At 44.3% G+C, this 18729-nt stretch overlaps 1 protein-coding gene across 1 annotated transcript; it reads left to right on the top strand.

The window, feature by feature from the left end:
• The first annotated feature begins 5734 nt into the window (after positions 1 to 5734).
• On the top strand, positions 5735 to 7806 carry gemin8 (gem (nuclear organelle) associated protein 8). The gene is made up of 4 exons (XM_035631166.2): positions 5735 to 5836; positions 6044 to 6100; positions 6399 to 6729; positions 6836 to 7806. The coding sequence occupies exons 2-4, from the start codon at positions 6098 to 6100 to the stop codon at positions 7090 to 7092; spliced, it is 591 nt and encodes a 196-aa protein (XP_035487059.1). The 5' UTR covers positions 5735 to 5836; positions 6044 to 6097; the 3' UTR covers positions 7093 to 7806.
• Positions 7807 to 18729: the final 10923 nt, after the last annotated feature.

The raw sequence follows: 18729 nt of genomic DNA, 5'->3' as shown, positions 1-18729 counted from the left end.
ACTTCTTTGAAAAGTGGATACCACATGTGTTGAATATGCTCTTGAGAGAGCCCCCCGCACGGGCCCGACGACACCGGTAAAGAGGGGCTGAGAGGGGTCCTGGTAAGGCTGCACGACTACACTGACGAACAGAAAATCCTGCAAGCAGCCAGACACAAAGGCATCAACGTCTCATTCTACCAGGATTTCTCTGCGAATGCCCGTAAACAACTGAGAGAAGCTGGGATATGGTAGTCTTTTCTGTACCCTGCTGTCATCAAAGTTTTCCATCCCAATGGCACCAGCTCTTCGTTCTCCACCATCAAAGAAGTTATGAATACATGAATGATGAATACATCGGCAAACTGACTGCATCAAAATAGCCTGCTGACAGGTATAATCGCTAAATGCAGAATAACGTAGAAATAATGTCCCTCACGTAAAACGAATTGTTCTGTACACCGAGGCTCCCATATTTTTCCATTCAATTAATTTTTTTCTTCTTCCTGCAACACTAATATCGACACACTGGTACGTTTACAGTTGCGATTCAGTAAGGGGAGACTGTATCTTTTTCTGTTTTTGCTTCTTCTGATCCTCAAAGCTGTACTTATTAGGAATTAATTGTACAACTAGGTTCTTTTTTTTTTCTTCTTATGGTGCGGGGGCTCATAATGCACCTTCCTCCTGTGTTAATGGTTTTGATGTTTCTGGGCAGTTTTTGCTCAGAATACATTTCTGTGTTCAACAGGACTTATTTTCCAGTTAAGGCTACAGACTGGTCCACTTCACATACAATAGCTAAAGTTAACTGTGACATGTAATTCATGACATAATTTGGTGTTGGTGACTATTAAGATATGCACATGGAATATTTGGGGCTCTAATGTGGTAAAGAGGACATCCATTCTAAACTCTCTAAAAAAAGACAAGTTTCAAATAGCCTTTCTCTGAGAAACGCATTTAAACGATGAAGAGCACAAAAAATACCGCAGGGAATGGGTTGGTCAAATTTTCCTCTCATCATACTCAACAAATAGGAGAGGTGTAATAATTTTGCTGCATAAAAATCTTACTGTCACAGATTCTTTTAAAGACACTGAAGGCAGATATGTTTTAGTTAAAGGGGTATTACATGGTGAAAATGTTCTCTAGGTAATGTATATGGCCCTAATTCCCAGGATGAGGCCTTTTATGCACCCTTACTTAGCCAATTAGCTGACATGGACTGTCCCAACATGATAATTGGGGGGGGACTTCAATTGTGCGTTTGCCCAATGATGGATAGACTCCCCCCCAGACAAACACATCTAAAAATGCCAAGGCTGTTATAAATATTAATAAGGAATTTTATCTTTTAGACATATGGAGGCACTGTAACCCACTTTCAAAACAATACACATTTCACTCTCAGCCCCATTCATCAGCTTCGCGGATGTACTATATTTTCGTTTCTAGATGTCTAGCACATTTAGTCGAACATGTTGGTATAGGCCACATTGCTCTTTCGGACCACGCTCCGGTAGTCATGGCAATGCAACCTCTTAGATCCAGCGATCGTACATTTTCCTGGAGACTGAATACAACTCTGCTTATGGATGACAAATTCATTAAATATCTAACAGACCAAACGAATTTGTTCATGGAAATAAATAATAGTAATAGAAAACTGATCCAAGAACTGTGTGGGATACTTACAAAGCTAACATGAGGGGTATGATTATATAATATACAAGCCAGAAAAAAAAGAGCGAGCTGCCAAACAACTTGAGATAGAAAATAAAATAAAACAACTACAGGAAGCCTACTATATAACAAAATCAGATGCAACCCTTATTGAACTAGAATCCTCTAGAACAGCATTACATAATCTGATAACAAGGAAGGCAGAAATGGATATCCTATTCGCTAAACTTTTTTTTTTTGAATCTGCAAACAAACCAAATCGCCTTTTAGCACGGCTAGCAAAGAATGCTCCCGTAAAGTCCTACATATCAGCAATTGTTGATGAGAATAGTCAAAGACATATTAATAACCGTCGAATTAATGAAAGCTTTAAAAGATTCGACGCAAATTTATATAGTTCAGAGATTGATATGAAGAGGCTCAGGGCAGGGGAATTTTTTAGATCATTTATGTATTCCACAATTATCAGAGGAACAGTCAAACTTTTTGGAATATCCTGTTACCTTGTTGGAAATAAACACAGCTATCTCCTCACTTCAATCAGGCAAATGTCCTGGAGAGGATGGTTTTCCAGTTGAGTTTTTTAAAATAATGAAAGGTAAAATTGATAACCTGCTCTTAAGAGTTTTTAATAAATCATTTGAGGACTCCAAACTCCCTGAATCTATGTATAGAGCCAATATAACATTAATAGCAAAGAAAAATAGAAACCCAGAGTTGTGCTCCTCCTATAGACCCATTAGCCTCCTCAATGTGGACAACAAAATACTTTCTAAGATACTGGCTCTCAGGTTAGAGAAGGTTGTAACCTCAATTGTGGATGCTGATCAGACTGGATTTATTAAGGGTCGAAATTCCTGCCACAACACAAGACGTCTTTTCCATATTATTCATTATCTTAATACTTCGAAGAGGCCGGGTGCTATTGTTTCTATGGACGCTGAAAAGGCATTTGGTAGAATTGAATGGGAATATGTGTTTGATGTAATGAAGAGATTTGGTTTTGGCTCAGGTTTTCTGGGCTGGATCAGACTGTTATATAAGGAACCTAAAGCTTCAGTTCTGACTAATGGTCTGCTGTCCACTCCCTTTAAAGTGACAATGGGCATGGCTCAAGGAAGCCCACTGTCTCCTCTTCTGTTTGCTCTGGCGATAGAGCTATCAGGCAAAACCCAGATATTCAGGGTGTAACGTTTGGTTCAAAACAACATAAAATTCTGTTGTATGCTGATGATATCCTTATGACACTAACAAACCCTTCTAAATCATTAGCAGCCTTGACTAAACGTATTAAAGAATTTGGCCGAATATGTGGGTATAAAGTAAATTTTGATAAGTCAAAAATATTGATCCTGGACAATGACATGAATACTGAACCAGACTACATTCAGCCCTTCCGTTGGGCTCCATCCGGGTTTAAGTATTTAGGAATTAAGGTCACCCCCAAAATTAACGAACTATATGCAGAGAATATGAATCCCTTGACTAAAATTTTCAAAAAAAATGCTAATAAGATGGAAGAGTCTCCCTGTATCATTTCTTGGCAGAATCAACCTTATCAAGATGACAGTCCTGCCAAAAATACTATATCCCACATCCATGCTGTTTATGAATCTAACTACAAATGACATTAAAACTATAAATAAAGCAATGTCAGACTTTATTTGGAATGGCAGGAAGCCTAAAATCAAATTAGTGGTATTACAGCTTCCAAAAGAGCAAGGTGGATGGGGCTTACCAAATATAGAATACTATATGCTATCCATACAAGCCAGGATTATCTCTTCGTGGGTGAATGAGTGCTCAGACTCCCCTTGGCTTGATATGGAGGCAGTTGTTTGTAAACCCTTTTCTCCTGTGAACCTGCTGGGTAAAAGCCAGAAAGAACTGCCACACAGTGCTAAAAACAACCTTATGATAACAAATGTATTGTGGGCTTGGCGAAAACTTACAAAAATATTCCATAATACTTAGCCTTTCAACCTTATCACGACACTGAAGGATAATCCTGAGCTTTCGCCACATGGAATGGTCCAAATTTTATACCTTGGCAAAAAGCAGGTGTTGTCAGAATCTTTGACCTCTTTGAGAATGGAAGATTCAAAACATTTGAATCACTGAAAGCTCAGTACGATATATCAAACAAAGATTTCTACAAATATTTAGAGGTCAGACACTTTGTGTATAAGAAGAAAAACTCGCTGGAAACCCCACATGATTCGCATCCAGTAGACAGATTTCTCCTTAACTATAAGCAGCACAAGCATTTTCTATCGAATGCAACAAAATACAAATGTTTTGGAGGGCGGTATGCACAGATGTCAGTGCAGCAATAGGTCAGCGGGTATCAGTAGAACCACTTCTTTGCTTTCTTGGGAAGGTTCCTGTCTCTCTTAAAAAAGATAGAGATGTGATTCCGTCACTTTTGATGCTAGCCAGGCAAGCCATAATGATCAGGTGGGTCGGTGATGACCCTTCTCTTATTTCAGAGGTTGTGACTTTGGAATAACTCCGACACTACATCAAGAAAAGGACTTTTTTTCTGCATAAGTGGAAGAGACCACTGGAACTTTTGGGAATGGACTATAAAGATAATATGATGGACAATTGACACATTTCTGTTTACTACATGGACCAGTCTTGTAGCGCTGCTGTTTGTTTGTTGTTTGTTTGTGCATTTGTCTGTTTAAAAAAGACTCTTATTGTACCGGCGACAAAACTATAGCGTAATGACTTTGTTCCCATCTCTAAGCACATTTCTTACATCAAAGCAAAATGTTATCACCATTTATCATGGCTGAGACCTGTAATTTGATCACATTTACATGCAAATCCGTCCATCACTTTCTCTATAGTCCTAACAAACAAACAAACAAACAAACAGACGTTACCTCCGTGGCAGAGTTTACAGTTGCATATGTGGTCAGTGTGTGTAGGTGGGTGCGAGAGGTTGTATGGTGCAGAAACAAACCAAAATGTCTCTGGGAGGACAGCGACGACAGGAACTGAGCTCCAGCAGTGGGCCAGAGCTGATAAGCGCAACGCCACACACAAACCACACAACAGGCAAACAGGATGGAGAGGGTCTCAGGCACGGAAACGGACAAAAACTGAAGCTACGACACTGGCGGGCAGACATACAGAGGATATGAAACCAGAGAGATCCAGAAATACGATAACTTTTTTGTTGCCGTTGACCGTGCAGCTGCTCTCACTGAGGCCGTGACCACTGAAGACTATACGAGTGGTCACAGCTGCGAGTTTCAAGGTTGTGGTTGAAATGCCTTGAGACAAGCATGAAAGTGTCACACTGCCTAATCTATTAGCTACACAACTTGTCATACTTTTATATGTATACAGTATATATATATATATATGGTCAGCTACAACAATCAAACCTCACTGTTGAGATAATTATATTTCATTACAAATGTACTTTATATACACTTTGCAGCAAGAGGTTCTATAATTTAACTTAATTTTTATTTATTTTACATTTACCCACCATTAACCTTACTCTATTTTAAATGTACGTTTAATGTAGTTTATTCAACTTGTCTTTGACTACATTGTGGAACCAGAACTTCATTGACATTTTAATGAAACAAGAGAAACTAGAAAAAATAAATGCAAACTTTAACAAACTAAATTAAATCTTGCCTTCTCTGAGTTTAGTTTTTGTCGTCATCTATCGCCAAACTCCGGAAATTAATAATTGTGCTTTCGGAATAAAACCATGATGGGGTTTTTATTTGACAGTGAGAGAGAGAGAGTGACAAAGGTAAATCAACACAACCTTGCTGTATTCTAGTACATGTGTTACAGTTCTGAAATAATGAAACTGTCAAATTAGTATTTTAACTTAATAATCTTAATATTAAGATAAAATAATCACTATAAGGAAAGATAATAAGGTACCAATCCAATTTATTTCAATTTTTAAAAAATGACAGAGATTCTATTCTTTGATCATTTTGGCGTTTTGTTGAAGGACTAGAAATATGTCATTTAACAGGCGTTCTGTCTCATATTTGGATATTACAATTGCATGCTTGCTGTGTCCACTGGGTGGCGCCGAATAGTCTGCAGTAATGTTGCTGTGGCTCAAAGGCTGCTGGGAAATTTCCTCTCAGGAAGTATTCTAACATCACATACAGCATCCATCACAGAGGTAAATATTACTCATGAGAGTAATTCTGCATGTACATACAACTCTTATTTTACACGCGTCGATTCTGTGTGTGTAAGCCGCGCGGTGTTACTCACGTGAAACGTCCATTTTTTTAAGACGTCAGCGTGTCGCTGTTCTGAGTAAGCTGGTTGCTAATGTTAGTGGACCTGTGTGTGCGTGTGTGCGTGCGTGTTTGTGTGTGTACAGGTCACAGACTGGCGTTTGGCTAAACGTTAACAGAGTTGCAGGGACCTTCTTAACATGGTAAGTGAATTATGGGAAATGGTGTCTTCAGCTTGATGACAACTACTGATACAGAGGGCACGATTATATCATACGTATATAGTTATATTATATATTGATGAGTATTTGTCTTAACAGCAATGTGTGCATGTGCAGTTTAGTAACAGGGATTTCTAGTCAACCAGTGTGTGAAAGAGATCAGTATATCTTCAAACAAATCCAAAACTAGCAGAGTTTTTAATGAACAAAAACTGAATAATAGCAATGGGTAATGTGAAACTGAAGCATAACAACTTATCTTTTTAATCTTCTTCGGCAGGAGGATGTAAGTGCAGTGATGTCCTGGTTCTCCAGCCCCGCGTACAGCCGCTACTGGCAACACTACCAGCAGGCCATGGCCTGGCAACAGAGGCAAAGGCGCGCCTACCGCAAGGCCTTGGAGGCCGCCTACGGCCCCGGCAGCCACCAGGGGCGGTTGCCCAGCAGCCGGCAGCGCTATGCAGACTGGCACGCCAGAGGGAGCAGCCAGGGGGACGGGCACGAGGAGAGCAGCTCGGACAGCGAGATCGAGTGTGACGTAAGCAACATGGAGATCAGCGAGGAGCTGCGGCAGTACTTCGCCCAGTCGGAGAGACACCGAGAGGAGCTGAGTGAGAGAACATTAGCGCTGCCAGCGTCTCCCATCTCCTATATGCTTGGCCTATTTGAAAAGTTGAAGAGATGTGTCTAAATAAATGATGTTCTCCTGTTTTCCAGAGAAGCAGCAGCAGATGGAGGAGGAGCGGGACAGCTACGTGCCTGCCGACCAGGACCTGCACGGCGTCACCTGGCGCAGCACGGCGGCTCCTCCCTCCGAGCGGCCCGGCGAGCGGCGCCGGGCCGAGATGAAGAAGCTGTATGGCGAGGACTCGCCCAAGATCCTGGCCATGGAGGCGGCGATGCAGCTCACATTTGACAGAAACTGTGACCGCAAGCAGCCCAAGTACTGGCCCGTCATCCCGCTGAAACTTTGAACCGGTCTGTCTCTCACTGGGACGGCAGCTCTGTCATGTGATGGGTCGCGGCCGACCCAAGTTGCTGATGCAGAACCAAACGGTTTCGGTTTAGCTGAGGGCTGAGGAGTTATTTTAAGCACTAAAAAGTTGCATAAAATTTGCTTCTGCTTAGAAAGACGCGAATGTCACTGACCCGTCAGCTGCTGCTCCAAATGAACACGCATGGTCGTGATAATACGTACACGCTGGATCTTGTGTTGATTTTAATTTATTGCATTAATATGCTGACACACGTTAAAGCCCTCTTGTCAGCCCCTTGATTTTAGGTACAAGTACAGTGTAACTGCCCCCACTGGTGATGTAAATATATTCAAACGTGCGTGTTTCCCCCTGATCTGTTTTTGTTTCCTTCCAGCACGGTGATGTTTCATGCCGCAGTAGCTCCTCTCATGCCTGTCGACTTAGCTAAACCACCGGCCCTCTCTGTTCAGATCCGGAAGTGTTCCTGCATGGCTGCTTCTCGTATTCCGCTCTTCCACACACGATTCGTTGTTGTTACTTCTAAACTGTGCCTCTGACGCCGACATTTCACCAGGTTCAAAGTCGTGACGTGTGGTTCATCCGCAGGCGACGTTGACTATTCTTTCATCTCGCACTTACTCCACCCTGCACCCATTTTTTAAAAAAAATATATAAATTCTGTTCATAATAAAGTGTTATGTTTGGATAAAACCTGCTTTGTCAGCTGTGATTTATTGGTTACCTCTGTAATGGGCTCTTGATTACATAACAGCTTTTTAGCTTCAGGGCAGTACATTTCTACACCCAGAAACTGCAATATTGTATTTTGGTTAAATTAAACATTAATACACTTCACAAAATATCCCGTCCAGCCCTTTGCTCACCTGTACTGCAAAAATGTTTCTTACTTCAGAGAAGGTAAAGATTTTCTTCCCTGCTGCGAGCACGTGTGAGTGCGCCATCTTTATTTGTGATCACTGTCAAGAACAGGGCGAGACTCGCATAAATCGCATTTTCATCGTAGGTCACCGCCCTTTTGACCCTGCCAAATAAGGTTGACGCATGTGACCGTGTTTCTGTTTTGACGAAAAAATGGGCCAAACTGAGGGCCAGTGCTCATGGGGTTAAGTATTGATGCAAGACAAAAAGGCAACATTCACAATCTGCATCCTCCTTTGTACACATTCATAGCATGTCATGTCATTTTTAGGATTTGATAGTTTCGGTTTGACAGATGCCTTTGGGAAATGATGCTGGGAAACAATATGAAAAATTCTCAGGTTTTTCCTACAGGGACCTATTACTGTGGACTTGTATTCAGTCAGTATATTTGCTATTAATTCATATTGGGGTTTTTTACTGTATAATCCCTAAAGTCAGTAAAATGTTCATGTAAACTATTTTGGAACAAGCAATATCCTTTACTCACATTAAAGTGCCAATACAGAAAATGAACTACATTACAAGTAAAATTATATTACTGCATATACATGTAGCATTTTACTCCTTCCTAAATACTAATGACACCATAACTATGATGAGTATTTAACAACCATATCCTGATTTGAAATGTAGCTGGTAACTATAAATTTCCTCTGACGTTTACAGGAAGTGGACTACAAATATAAAGCAGCACAAAAAGGAAATACTCAGGTAAAGTACAAGTACCTTACAATTGTACATGTGTACAGTGTTTGGAGTCAAAGTACTTGGGGATAACAGTAGTTCTTGTTCTTTGCGAAAACAAATTCAATAAAAATCAATAGAGAAAATTGAATCATTTTCTGTCTGTATTAGATATAGAATGACAACACTTTGTTTAGTTTTAAGTGTAATTGTAATTCCTATATTTTATACACTTGGGATGCCCCCCCTCCCTCCTTTCCAAAATGGGACCCTCCCCTTCAAACAACCTGTAGGCACCATTTGGTAGTTTCACCACTTCTTCTCTCTGGGTCAGATTCCACAGCAGCTGTAAACATGGGTATGTGAACTGTTGTCTACACTTTTTTTTCTCTCTCTCTCTTGGCATTTTAACACTGCTTTGCTTTTGGATGCGCATTTTAGGGATGTTTTCATTTTCTTTTGGAAAGGTTTTAGGGACAGACGGGGAGAGTTTAGTTCGCTGAGGATGTGGTGGGACCGGGGGAAAACTGACATCAAGCAGTTTTGTCAACAGTACACTCTCAATGTTTCTCGGGACATTGCCAAGTCTATGCAAAATCTAGAAAAGACCATAGTGGACCTGCAGAGTTCTGCTGAGTCCACTGGGAATCAGGGGTGTGTTGACGACCTCAGGAGGGGTAAAGCCGCCTTGGCGAACCTCCTGGGTTTGAAAGCACACGGGGCTCTGATTCGGTCCCGTTTCCAGAGCGCTGCGCTGATGGACTCACCGACAAAGTTTTTCTTCAGCCTGGAGAAGAAGAATGGACAGAGCAGAATGATCCACGCGCTGCGTTCGGCGGGGGGCCAGCAGCTCACCACGGCGACGCAGATCAGGGAGAGAGCCGTGGAGTTCTACTCCGACCTGTTCAGTACAGAGTACACAGCAGATGACGAGGCCTTCAACGTGTTCTGCAGGGGCCTGCCAACAGTTTCTGGGGACGACAACCGGGAGCTGGAGGGGCCCCTGACTGAAGAGGAGGTATTCAGAGCACTACAGAGCATGCAGGGGGGTAAAGCCCCTGGCATCGATGGTCTCCCCCCGGAATTCTATAAGGCTTTCTGGGAGGAACTGAAACCAGACATTATGGATGTGTTCACCGAAAGTTTTGGGGACTGCTCGCTTCCGCAGAGCAGCAGGAGGGCGGTGTTAACCCTCCTCCCTAAGAAAGGCGACCTGATGGACATAAAGAACTGGAGGCCGGTCTCTCTGCTGTGTTCGGATTACAAACTGCTGTCCAAGGTCCTGTCCTCCCGGCTGAAAAAGGTGATGGACCGGGTCATCCACAGGACCCAGACCTACTGTGTGCCCGGCAGGTCCACTGTTGACAATGTGTCTTTAGTCCGGGATCTTTTGACCGTCTCTGGTTCATTGGGTTTAGATGCTGGGCTAGTTTCATTGGATCAGGAAAAGGCTTTTGACCGGGTTGAGCACCGGTACCTGTGGAAAGTGCTTGAAAGCTTTGGCCTCAGCCCTGGGTTCATCGCCAAGATAAAGGTGATGTATGAGAACATTGAGAGTGTGCTGAAAATAAATGGTGGTTTGTGTGAACCTTTCAAAGTGTCCAGGGGAATTAGGCAGGGCTGCTCGATGTCGGGTATGTTATATGCTTTGTCTATCAAACCAATGTTGCACAATGTCCGCTCATCCATCAATGGCCTGGTTTTACCTGGGTTTAATGCACCTTTTACTGTGTCAGCCTATGCAGACGGCATCATAGTTTTTACGAGGGGTCAAAACGATGTGGATAGCTTAGGACACATTGTTGAGGCTTTTCAGAAGATCTCAGTGGCCAAAGTGAACTGGGCCAAGAGTGACGCCTTGGCTGTGGGGAAATGGGCGGGAGGTCTCCCTCAACTTCCGGGTGGGTTGGCCTGGCAGAGAGGGGGTTTAAAGTACCTGGGGGTTTATCTGGGGGATCAGAGAACCACAGCAATGAACTGGGAAGGGGTGGTGGGCAAAGTGGAGGGAAAGTTGAATAAATGGAGGTGGCTGCTTCCCCACATGTCATACAGAGGCAGGGTGCTTATCATAAACAACTTGGTAGCATCCAGCCTCTGGCACTAACTGAAATGTATGGAGCCCCCTGCTGGTCTTTTAAAGAGTATCCAGGCGATCATCCTAAAGTTTTTTTGGGACGATCTACACTGGACTCCTCAATGTGTTTTGTACCTGCCAAAGGAGGAGGGTGGGCAGGGATTGGTGGACTTAGTGAGCCGGACTGCTGCTTTTAGACTCCAGTTCGTACAGAGGTTTTTATTTGGGACTGATGATGTTGTATGGAAGCCGGTGGCCAGCACCATTTTGAGGGGGGTGGCAGGTCTGGGTCTCGATGCTTCATTGTTCTTAGTGGACTGTGGTTTTGTCCCTTTGTGTAAACTGCCTCACTTTTATCAAGGACTTTTTACAGCGTGGAGACTTTTTAAGTGGTCCAGACTAGGACCTGCAGCGTCTCTGTTCTGGCTCCTGGAGGAGCCTCTGGTGTGGGGGGCCCGGCTGGATCTCCACGACGGAAGCAGACCCGGACTCACCGACAGGCTAACGGAAGCTGGGGTGACGAAACTTGGGGGGATTGTGGAGGCTGCTGGTCCTGGTCTCCAGAACACGGAGGCAGTGGCCTCCCTGCTGGGCCTGAGGTCGGCCCGCCACACCAGGACAATGCTGAACGAGTGGAACAGCAGATTGGACAGTGTGGAGAAGGAGATGCTGCAGGACTCTTCTGATGGAACCGAAGCCCCCGACTCGGGGGACCCTTTTCTGGACATTGGTTTTTTAGTACGTCATGCTGACCCACCGGACACTGCTGCTGATTTTCACATGCAAACTGGGAAAGGTTTGTACGGACACTGTGTTCTGGCCACTCACAGGAAGTCGCTGGGTGGGAGGAAGGACATGGTGTGGAAGGACAGACTCCCACGGGACAGCAAGCCGGTGTGGAGACTCTTGTACAAGCCTCCACTGAACAAGAGGTCTGGAGACCTGCAGTGGAGGATCCTCCACGGGGCGCTGGCGGTGAATCTCTTTCTGTCCAAGATAAATCCCACCGTGTCCTCCACCTGTCCATTCTGTCCACACCCGGAGACCATCGTTCACTGTTATCTGGACTGTCACAGACTCAAACCTCTTTTTAACATGTTAACAACCGTGTTTTTCGACTGTGGGGAAATGTTTACGGAGACTGCTATAGAAAACAAAATGCTGCAAAGTGGCAGTTGCTGAATTTTGTGGTTGGTCAGGCCAAGTTGTCGATCTATAAAAGCAGGAAGGACAAGATAGGAAATGTGTCCGGACACGAGCTGACACACATGTACGTGTCTCTGGTGAGAGCCAGAGTGAGAGTGGACTTCAGGTTCCACTCTCTGATGAACGACATGCAAGAGTTTTTGAATCAGTGGTGTTTCACCACGGCTGTGTGTTCAGTGGAGGAGGGTGAGCTCATCTTTCACTCTGTGTTTATGACCTGATTCATTCTGGTTTTCTGTTATTTTGTTGTTGTGTGTTTTTTTTTTACTCATTTCATTTGTAGAGGACCGTGATGTTCTCTTGTAAATCTTAATAAACATTGTTTTTTAAAAATCAAAAATCTCTCTCTCTCTCTCTCTCTCTCTCTCTCTCTCTCTCTCTCTCTCTCTCTCTCTCTCTCTCTCTCTCTCTCTCTCTCTCTCTCTCTCTCTCTCTCTCTCTCTCTCTCTCTCTCTCTCCTGCATAGAGACACTGCAGTGCAGTGTGTGTTTCATTGCTCTGGGTGAGTGTGTGTGTGTGTGTGGGGGGGGTTTAAAGCTTTTAAAGATTAAGACAAGAGACCAGCAATGAAGAGCTCACAATTATGTGGTTTTAAAATATGCCGTCACAGTGCTCATACTTTTTCCAGAGCTTTCCTTTGTCGACTAAACTTCCATCCCACAGCGACGCTCCTTAATGGTCAGTCACTGAGGACTTTCTTTTTATCCTGTTGCAAGGTAAACTGGGAGCCTGCCTGATTGTAGTTCAGCATAAGGGCCCGTGTCAGCTCCTCATGTGAGAGTTGAAGTTGATTGGCTTAAGAGGGTGTGATCCGCGGCCTCGCTGTGGATTAAACAGACTGGAGAGGCTTGAGAAACGGGAGAAACTATTGTTGTTGTTGTCGTCGAGGAGGAAGACGAGGATGCATGCAGCAGTAAAAGATGTAACCAGACCAGAATGTTTTGCGACATGTTCAGCATTGTCTCCCTCTCTGGTTTCAGTCAGTCTGACATGGAAACCAGTTACATTCATACTTCGATCTCATTAGGCCACTGATGCGAAAAAGAAGAAGAAAAAAAGAAAGTATTTTCTCCTACTTCACATCTCTCTTTAATTGTTTCTGACTCTCTCACTCTCTTGCTCTCTCTCCCAATCACAACATCTGTTTCCAATAAGGCGGCAGGGCTGTTTATCGCCTTCAGGCCGGTGAGAAGTTAAGAACGGACAGGATGTTGCCAAGTGACATGATTTAGTACGATGGGGAACCGGAGCCATTTTTCTGGAGGGAGCCGTCGTAAATTTCTTTCATTTCGGCTCCACCGCTCTGCCTGCCCCCCCCCCCCCCCCAAAACTGCTACTTTTGTCTCATCATCGTCAGCATCATCATCCCATCTTTCCTCTGCATCTGCTTCTCTCATCATTCCCCTTGCTCATTGTCTTCATCATTATTCTTTCCATTTCCTACCTCCATCCCCCTCCTCCACCACCCCCCCTATGCGTCCTCCTTCATGAAACTCTCTTTGTGCTCGCTTTTTTTGCTGCAGTTCATCTCTGCTCGGCCGTATGTGGAAATTTCATATCCTCTCGCATTCTCTCCTGTGGGTTGGTTGTGGGACGATCTGCAGATTGGACACTGAACGTAATCGGCCGTCGAACACACAGACTTCAATGCCCCCCAGATTTTTAAAGGATTGTTTTATTCTAACAGAATAAATGATCACTAAGCTGGGGGGGGGTGTAACGATCGTCTGACCTGATTACATTAACAGTATCCCAGAAGTTACGCTACTGTCACAATAATAGTAACTTTAAACAGTTCCTCTTGAATGTAGATTGCTATACTCCAACAGAGAAGGTTGAATGAAAGTGGAACACAGCTATTTTACTTTTTTATTCACTGAAAGTGAATAACAATTAGACATGAACATTTTGCGTAGATTTCCTTGACACCGAGGACAGCTGCATGACAGGGACGGCGCGCTTTGTCTGACACGACATAGTTCGTGGTTAAGTGAGCAAATGAAGCAAAAGTCACAGCAACTTATGGACTGACTGTTTCCACCCAGGTGACGTCACTCCCTTATTCAGGGAGTGTCTGTTCCCGCTGATTTCACAGATCAAGAACGTTTTGGACGTTAACCGCTTTAGTAATTTAGAGAAAGTCATCCTTTTTTCTGCAACAGTCATGACTCTCATCCTGCCTGAGTCTTTTCTTTTTTCTCCAGTGTGTTTGTACTTCATCTTCCTGTTAGACTCAGAACTGATTTTTGTGGTTTCACTGATCTCTTTTAGGAAACCACACTGTATCACAGAAACAAGCATTCTGAGACAGCTTCCTCTCAGCAAAAATCATTATATTGCCTTTGATATTCTGTACGTATTATGGATTTTTGCTATTGATTTTTTTTGCTCATTGTGTGGTGTTTTGAAAATATGTACTTTACCACATATTTGAGCTGTTGTGACTTTGACATGACTCCGACAAAAGCCTGCCAGAGACAAAAAATACTTCTTGCCAATATTTCATCATGCCTATATGACTTTGCTTTTTTATTTAGGCAACAATTCTTTTCCCTCTCCTGCATGTGAACATTTGAAGCTTGGCACAACAGCTATACTCTGATCTGTCGGAGTCAGTCATCGTCGAGCGGACCTGTTGCTATGGTGAAGCGGCGATGCACACAGCTCCGAGGGGGGCGTCATCTCAAAATCTCGCCACATACGGACGGTCTGATCACACAAGCCCACACAGGCAAAAAATAGACCCTGCATAAATATATATATATGACCCAGAGACAGCAGGGGATTGTGATGCTCCTTCATTTCCTCCTGCCACTCCACCACCTCTGCAGTGAGGATGAGGATAATGAAGATGATGATGATGATGCACCCTGCTTTGCATTTTCTCCACACAATGACTCACGGTGTGCTTGTATCGCAAAGCAGCGCTCATCCCACATTGCTGCCGGCGAGTGCCGCGGTTCAGTACAGTAAGTCACAGGTGCAGCAGCGGCTGAGTCACATGACGCTTGCAGATGTCACATGACGGCCAGTTTTGAAGTGGGGTGGTGCGCGTACTGTTTATGTGTGTGTGTGTGTGTGTGTGTATGTGTGTGTTTGCCGCTGGGGTCGGTTGTTTGTACAGTTGTTGGGATGACGATGATAACGTAACATCATGTGGAGCAGACTGTGGGCCAAATCTGGGCCAGCAGGATTAGCAGTTCGTCGGATAAATTGCTGGACGGAGGCTGTGTGTGTGTGTGTGCTTGAAGGTTAAGCCATCCGTACTGACAGGAGTGAGATATTGAAAATAAGGCGAGAGAATCACTTTGATTTGACCTTTGTGCATGGTTCCAGTAGAGGGTGGGCATTCAGTCAGGTGTTAGCGGCTGTGTGTGTGTGTGTGTGTGTGTGTGATGGAGAGCCGGTAAAGGCCAAGAGGCCAAGACAAAGCCTTTGCTGCATTGTTGTACTAAATGTTCACTAAAACCATTGGACATTGAAGCAAAACTTTGCAATCAAATGCAAATTCAGTGCACACACAAGTGAGAGTGGAATTCGTTTGCATGAATGAATTTCCATCAGAGCTGCCCGTGTGCCTGCATTCTGTTTCAATCGTCTGCCGGAGAAACAGGGCGAAATAGAAAGAGGCAAAGAAAGAAAGAAAAATCCTGCATTTGTTGGGAATATTCCTTTTAAACTCCAAATCACAATAAGACTGACTTGAATTAAGAAAGTATTGGAAGTGTTTGTGTGTGTGTGTTCTAGATTAACCCTTGTCAGCATCCAATGGTTCTGTACAGGGATGGGAGGGAAGCGTCTCCTTTGGTGACCGTCGTCGGCTGAGGACGGGGAGGGAGGGGTGGAGACGAAACTGGGTCATCACCACCACCACAGATTAAGGGCCTGAATCTGGTCACACACACACACACACACGCACGCACGCACGCACGCACGCACGCACGCACGCACGCACGCACGCACGCACGCACGCACGCACGCATTCTCGTACAAACACTGAACAGGAATTAGATGAACCTCTCAGGTGAGAGACAAGATAATACAAAGGGCAGCGCTTCCATGTTGCCTGCTGCCAACGGTTTCCCTTTTAGAGGAAGCCAGAAGCCCATTAAAATGGCAAGGATTAGACTAAAGTGACAGTGGGAGGCTCATAAAGCCGCCGTCGATACACTGCTGGTTTCTGTGTGCGCGCTAGTGTGTACACAAGCATCTTTGTATGTTTTTGTCTGCTTAAGTGACGGCCCGTTTTCCAGCATTACTGATGAAACCCTTCTACGCGGCGAATGGAGGCAGATCAAATCAATACGCAAAAAATCAGACCACAGACCTAAAACTGTTACATGCAGGAGAAAAGTTTGAATCTTTTCATGTCGGGAGATACTGTCCTTTCTGCTTTTCACTTTCAAGGTTACATATTTTACATGCTCTTAGATACACACCTGCTGAAAGAGCCTTTGTGGAGATGTTCTTTCAAGTTGCACACACACACACTCAATGTGGATGATGGATAAGAGGCTGCTGGAAATGTACCATTGACATGATGTGTAACGTTCATCTTCGACCTCCTTAAACACGTAGAAATGGGAATGTTTTTATCCATCCATCCATTATATTCACCACTTTACGGGTTGTGGGGGGCGGGGGAGGCAGCATTCGGTGCTTATTCTGGCTACCTCGAACTAAAATTAAAGACCCGTTCTTTCAAAAATAATTCTACAAGAATTTTGAGTTGTTGCCACTGCTTTCACAGTCAAGTGCTTGCGTATTTGCCGTGCTGTAACTCTGGAGAGCAAAGTCGCAGCACAAATTCAGTTCTCAACGTCCTTTGATTCTGAAACGGCCGTCTTACTGTCAAAAGACATGGAACACTGTATCGGATGGAGACGAACACAAATAGCTTTGAGCTTTGAGTGATTCCCTGAGGCGTGGGACAACAGACAGCCTGCCGGGGGTCATGTTGAGGTCAACCTCCGGGATCAGAGCTCAGAGCTTTGCGGACGGTGTCAGAGCTTGACAAAAGAGTTTCATATGGGTTTTGAGCAGCGTGTCAGGGAGGCAGTTAAAAGGTCAATCTGATCCCAAGTGAGACTGAGCATCACAAGAGACACTGGAGCAAACAACACTATCTAAAGAACATTAGTGCTGTTTGATGCCGTGTGTCCCTCGTGTTCTGTGGGAGCTTCCACTTTCCGAAGAACCGTTGTACGGCAGGCGATTGCTGTGCTGTGATCATGATTTACAAACCAAATGTTATATCTGAACACCACCAGTTAGAATTTAAAAGTATACATTCATGCATTTTGCTTGTTTTGTGATCATCCCAGTTCAAAGGAGAGGCTTATTTACAGTTCACTTTAACTGTCTCCTCATTTTAAGTTCCCACAAGATTCTCCCTCTGATGTTTACAGGCAGCAACACGGAAAGCTTGGAACACGCTGGCTGCATGTCAATAGCTGTAGCCTTCAGCAGGGCCGGTCGTAGGAGTATTTATCACGTTATCAGATTTCTTTCGGTTCGTCCCTCTTATTAATTCGGTTTTGGTTTTCTGGCTCTCGGATTCCGGGGCCGTTAACATGACGTATGAGAAGTTTTCTAGCACCAGATAGCATCGCTGCAAGATCTGAATCAGTGCAGCCAGTTTATTTTGCGGCGTAACGCGGCTCCATGGCAACAACAGCAGAGCCTGAATCACTCTGAGATCAGTCTTCTTTGATGTTGAGGATGTGACCATCACGGGTCTCTGTGATTAAATCTTTTCAGCTCAAGTTTAAAATCAATTTAACATCTGTCACTGGGGCAAGTCATTTTCTAAAGTGCAGGTGCGACTTTTCTCTTGCACTCCGTCCAAAAGCTTTGAGTGTGTGTTAATGCCGTCAGTCAAACAGTGTGTGTGACTTGAAGAGACACCATATGTTTTTTCTGACGCCCCTGGAACGTAGCATTAGTTTTAAGGTTGGGGCCAGAGTCCAAGCACAAGCAGTGTGTTTGCAAGTGTGCTGCATGTGGATGTGTGTGACAGGGTGAGGGTTACAAGTGCCAGGGAGCACTGTATCTCATCTTCTGGACTCCGTCCTTAATCTGGGTGACCCAGCAAGGGATTATGGGCATTCTGGGAGGGAAAAATGGGACTTGAAACTCACCCCTCAAGCCTGATAACTTGACAACTTGAGTGTTTGTGTCTTAATTTGTGCACCTCATTCTTATGACAAAGACAGAGTCCCCCCCCCCCACAGATGATAGTAACTGTGAAAACAGAATAACTCAGCAACAGTTTGTTTCAGACGATTCATATTCATATTCATATGGGCCTTTCACTGTGCCGTGGGTCCCAGGATTGTGAGCAGCAATTGCAATGATGCTCCTCTGTTGATGTTAAACTTTTCCTCGAGGCTCAGTGTCAGTGGGGTATTCAAATCGTTGTGATGGACGACCCTCTTTGGTTCACCGGCATATGGTGCAGTGCGGGGGTTCATTTCAGCCCTCGGGGGGGTGATGGATCCACTAAATGTCATATAGATGTCGTGGTAGCTGCTCTGGCGTCTGATGTTTTGTTGGATGAAAACATCAGGGCCTGGTGGTGGTGGTGAGGGGGGGTCACCTCTGTCTGCTGTATGTGTGTGTGTGTGTGTTGGGTGGGGGTCCTAGACTCTTGTGTGGCCTGAGTTAAAACCTCATTTAAGAGGATTCAGGACAGATGGCATCCCATTGTTTGAGGATGTGTTTATTAT

This window comes from Scophthalmus maximus, chromosome 1 (genome assembly GCF_022379125.1).
Source record: "Scophthalmus maximus strain ysfricsl-2021 chromosome 1, ASM2237912v1, whole genome shotgun sequence".
In the NCBI taxonomy this organism is placed as follows: Eukaryota; Metazoa; Chordata; class Actinopteri; order Pleuronectiformes; family Scophthalmidae; genus Scophthalmus; species Scophthalmus maximus.
This window is presented reverse-complemented; position numbering and strand designations above follow the sequence as displayed.

What these genes read in the sequence shown, in the direction of transcription:
- gemin8 (XM_035631166.2), top strand. An exon ending in GAGACACCGAGAGGAGCTGA is followed by an intron (nt 6,730 to 6,835) that starts GTGAGAGAACAT and finishes CCTGTTTTCCAG; the next exon opens with AGAAGCAGCAGCAGATGGAG.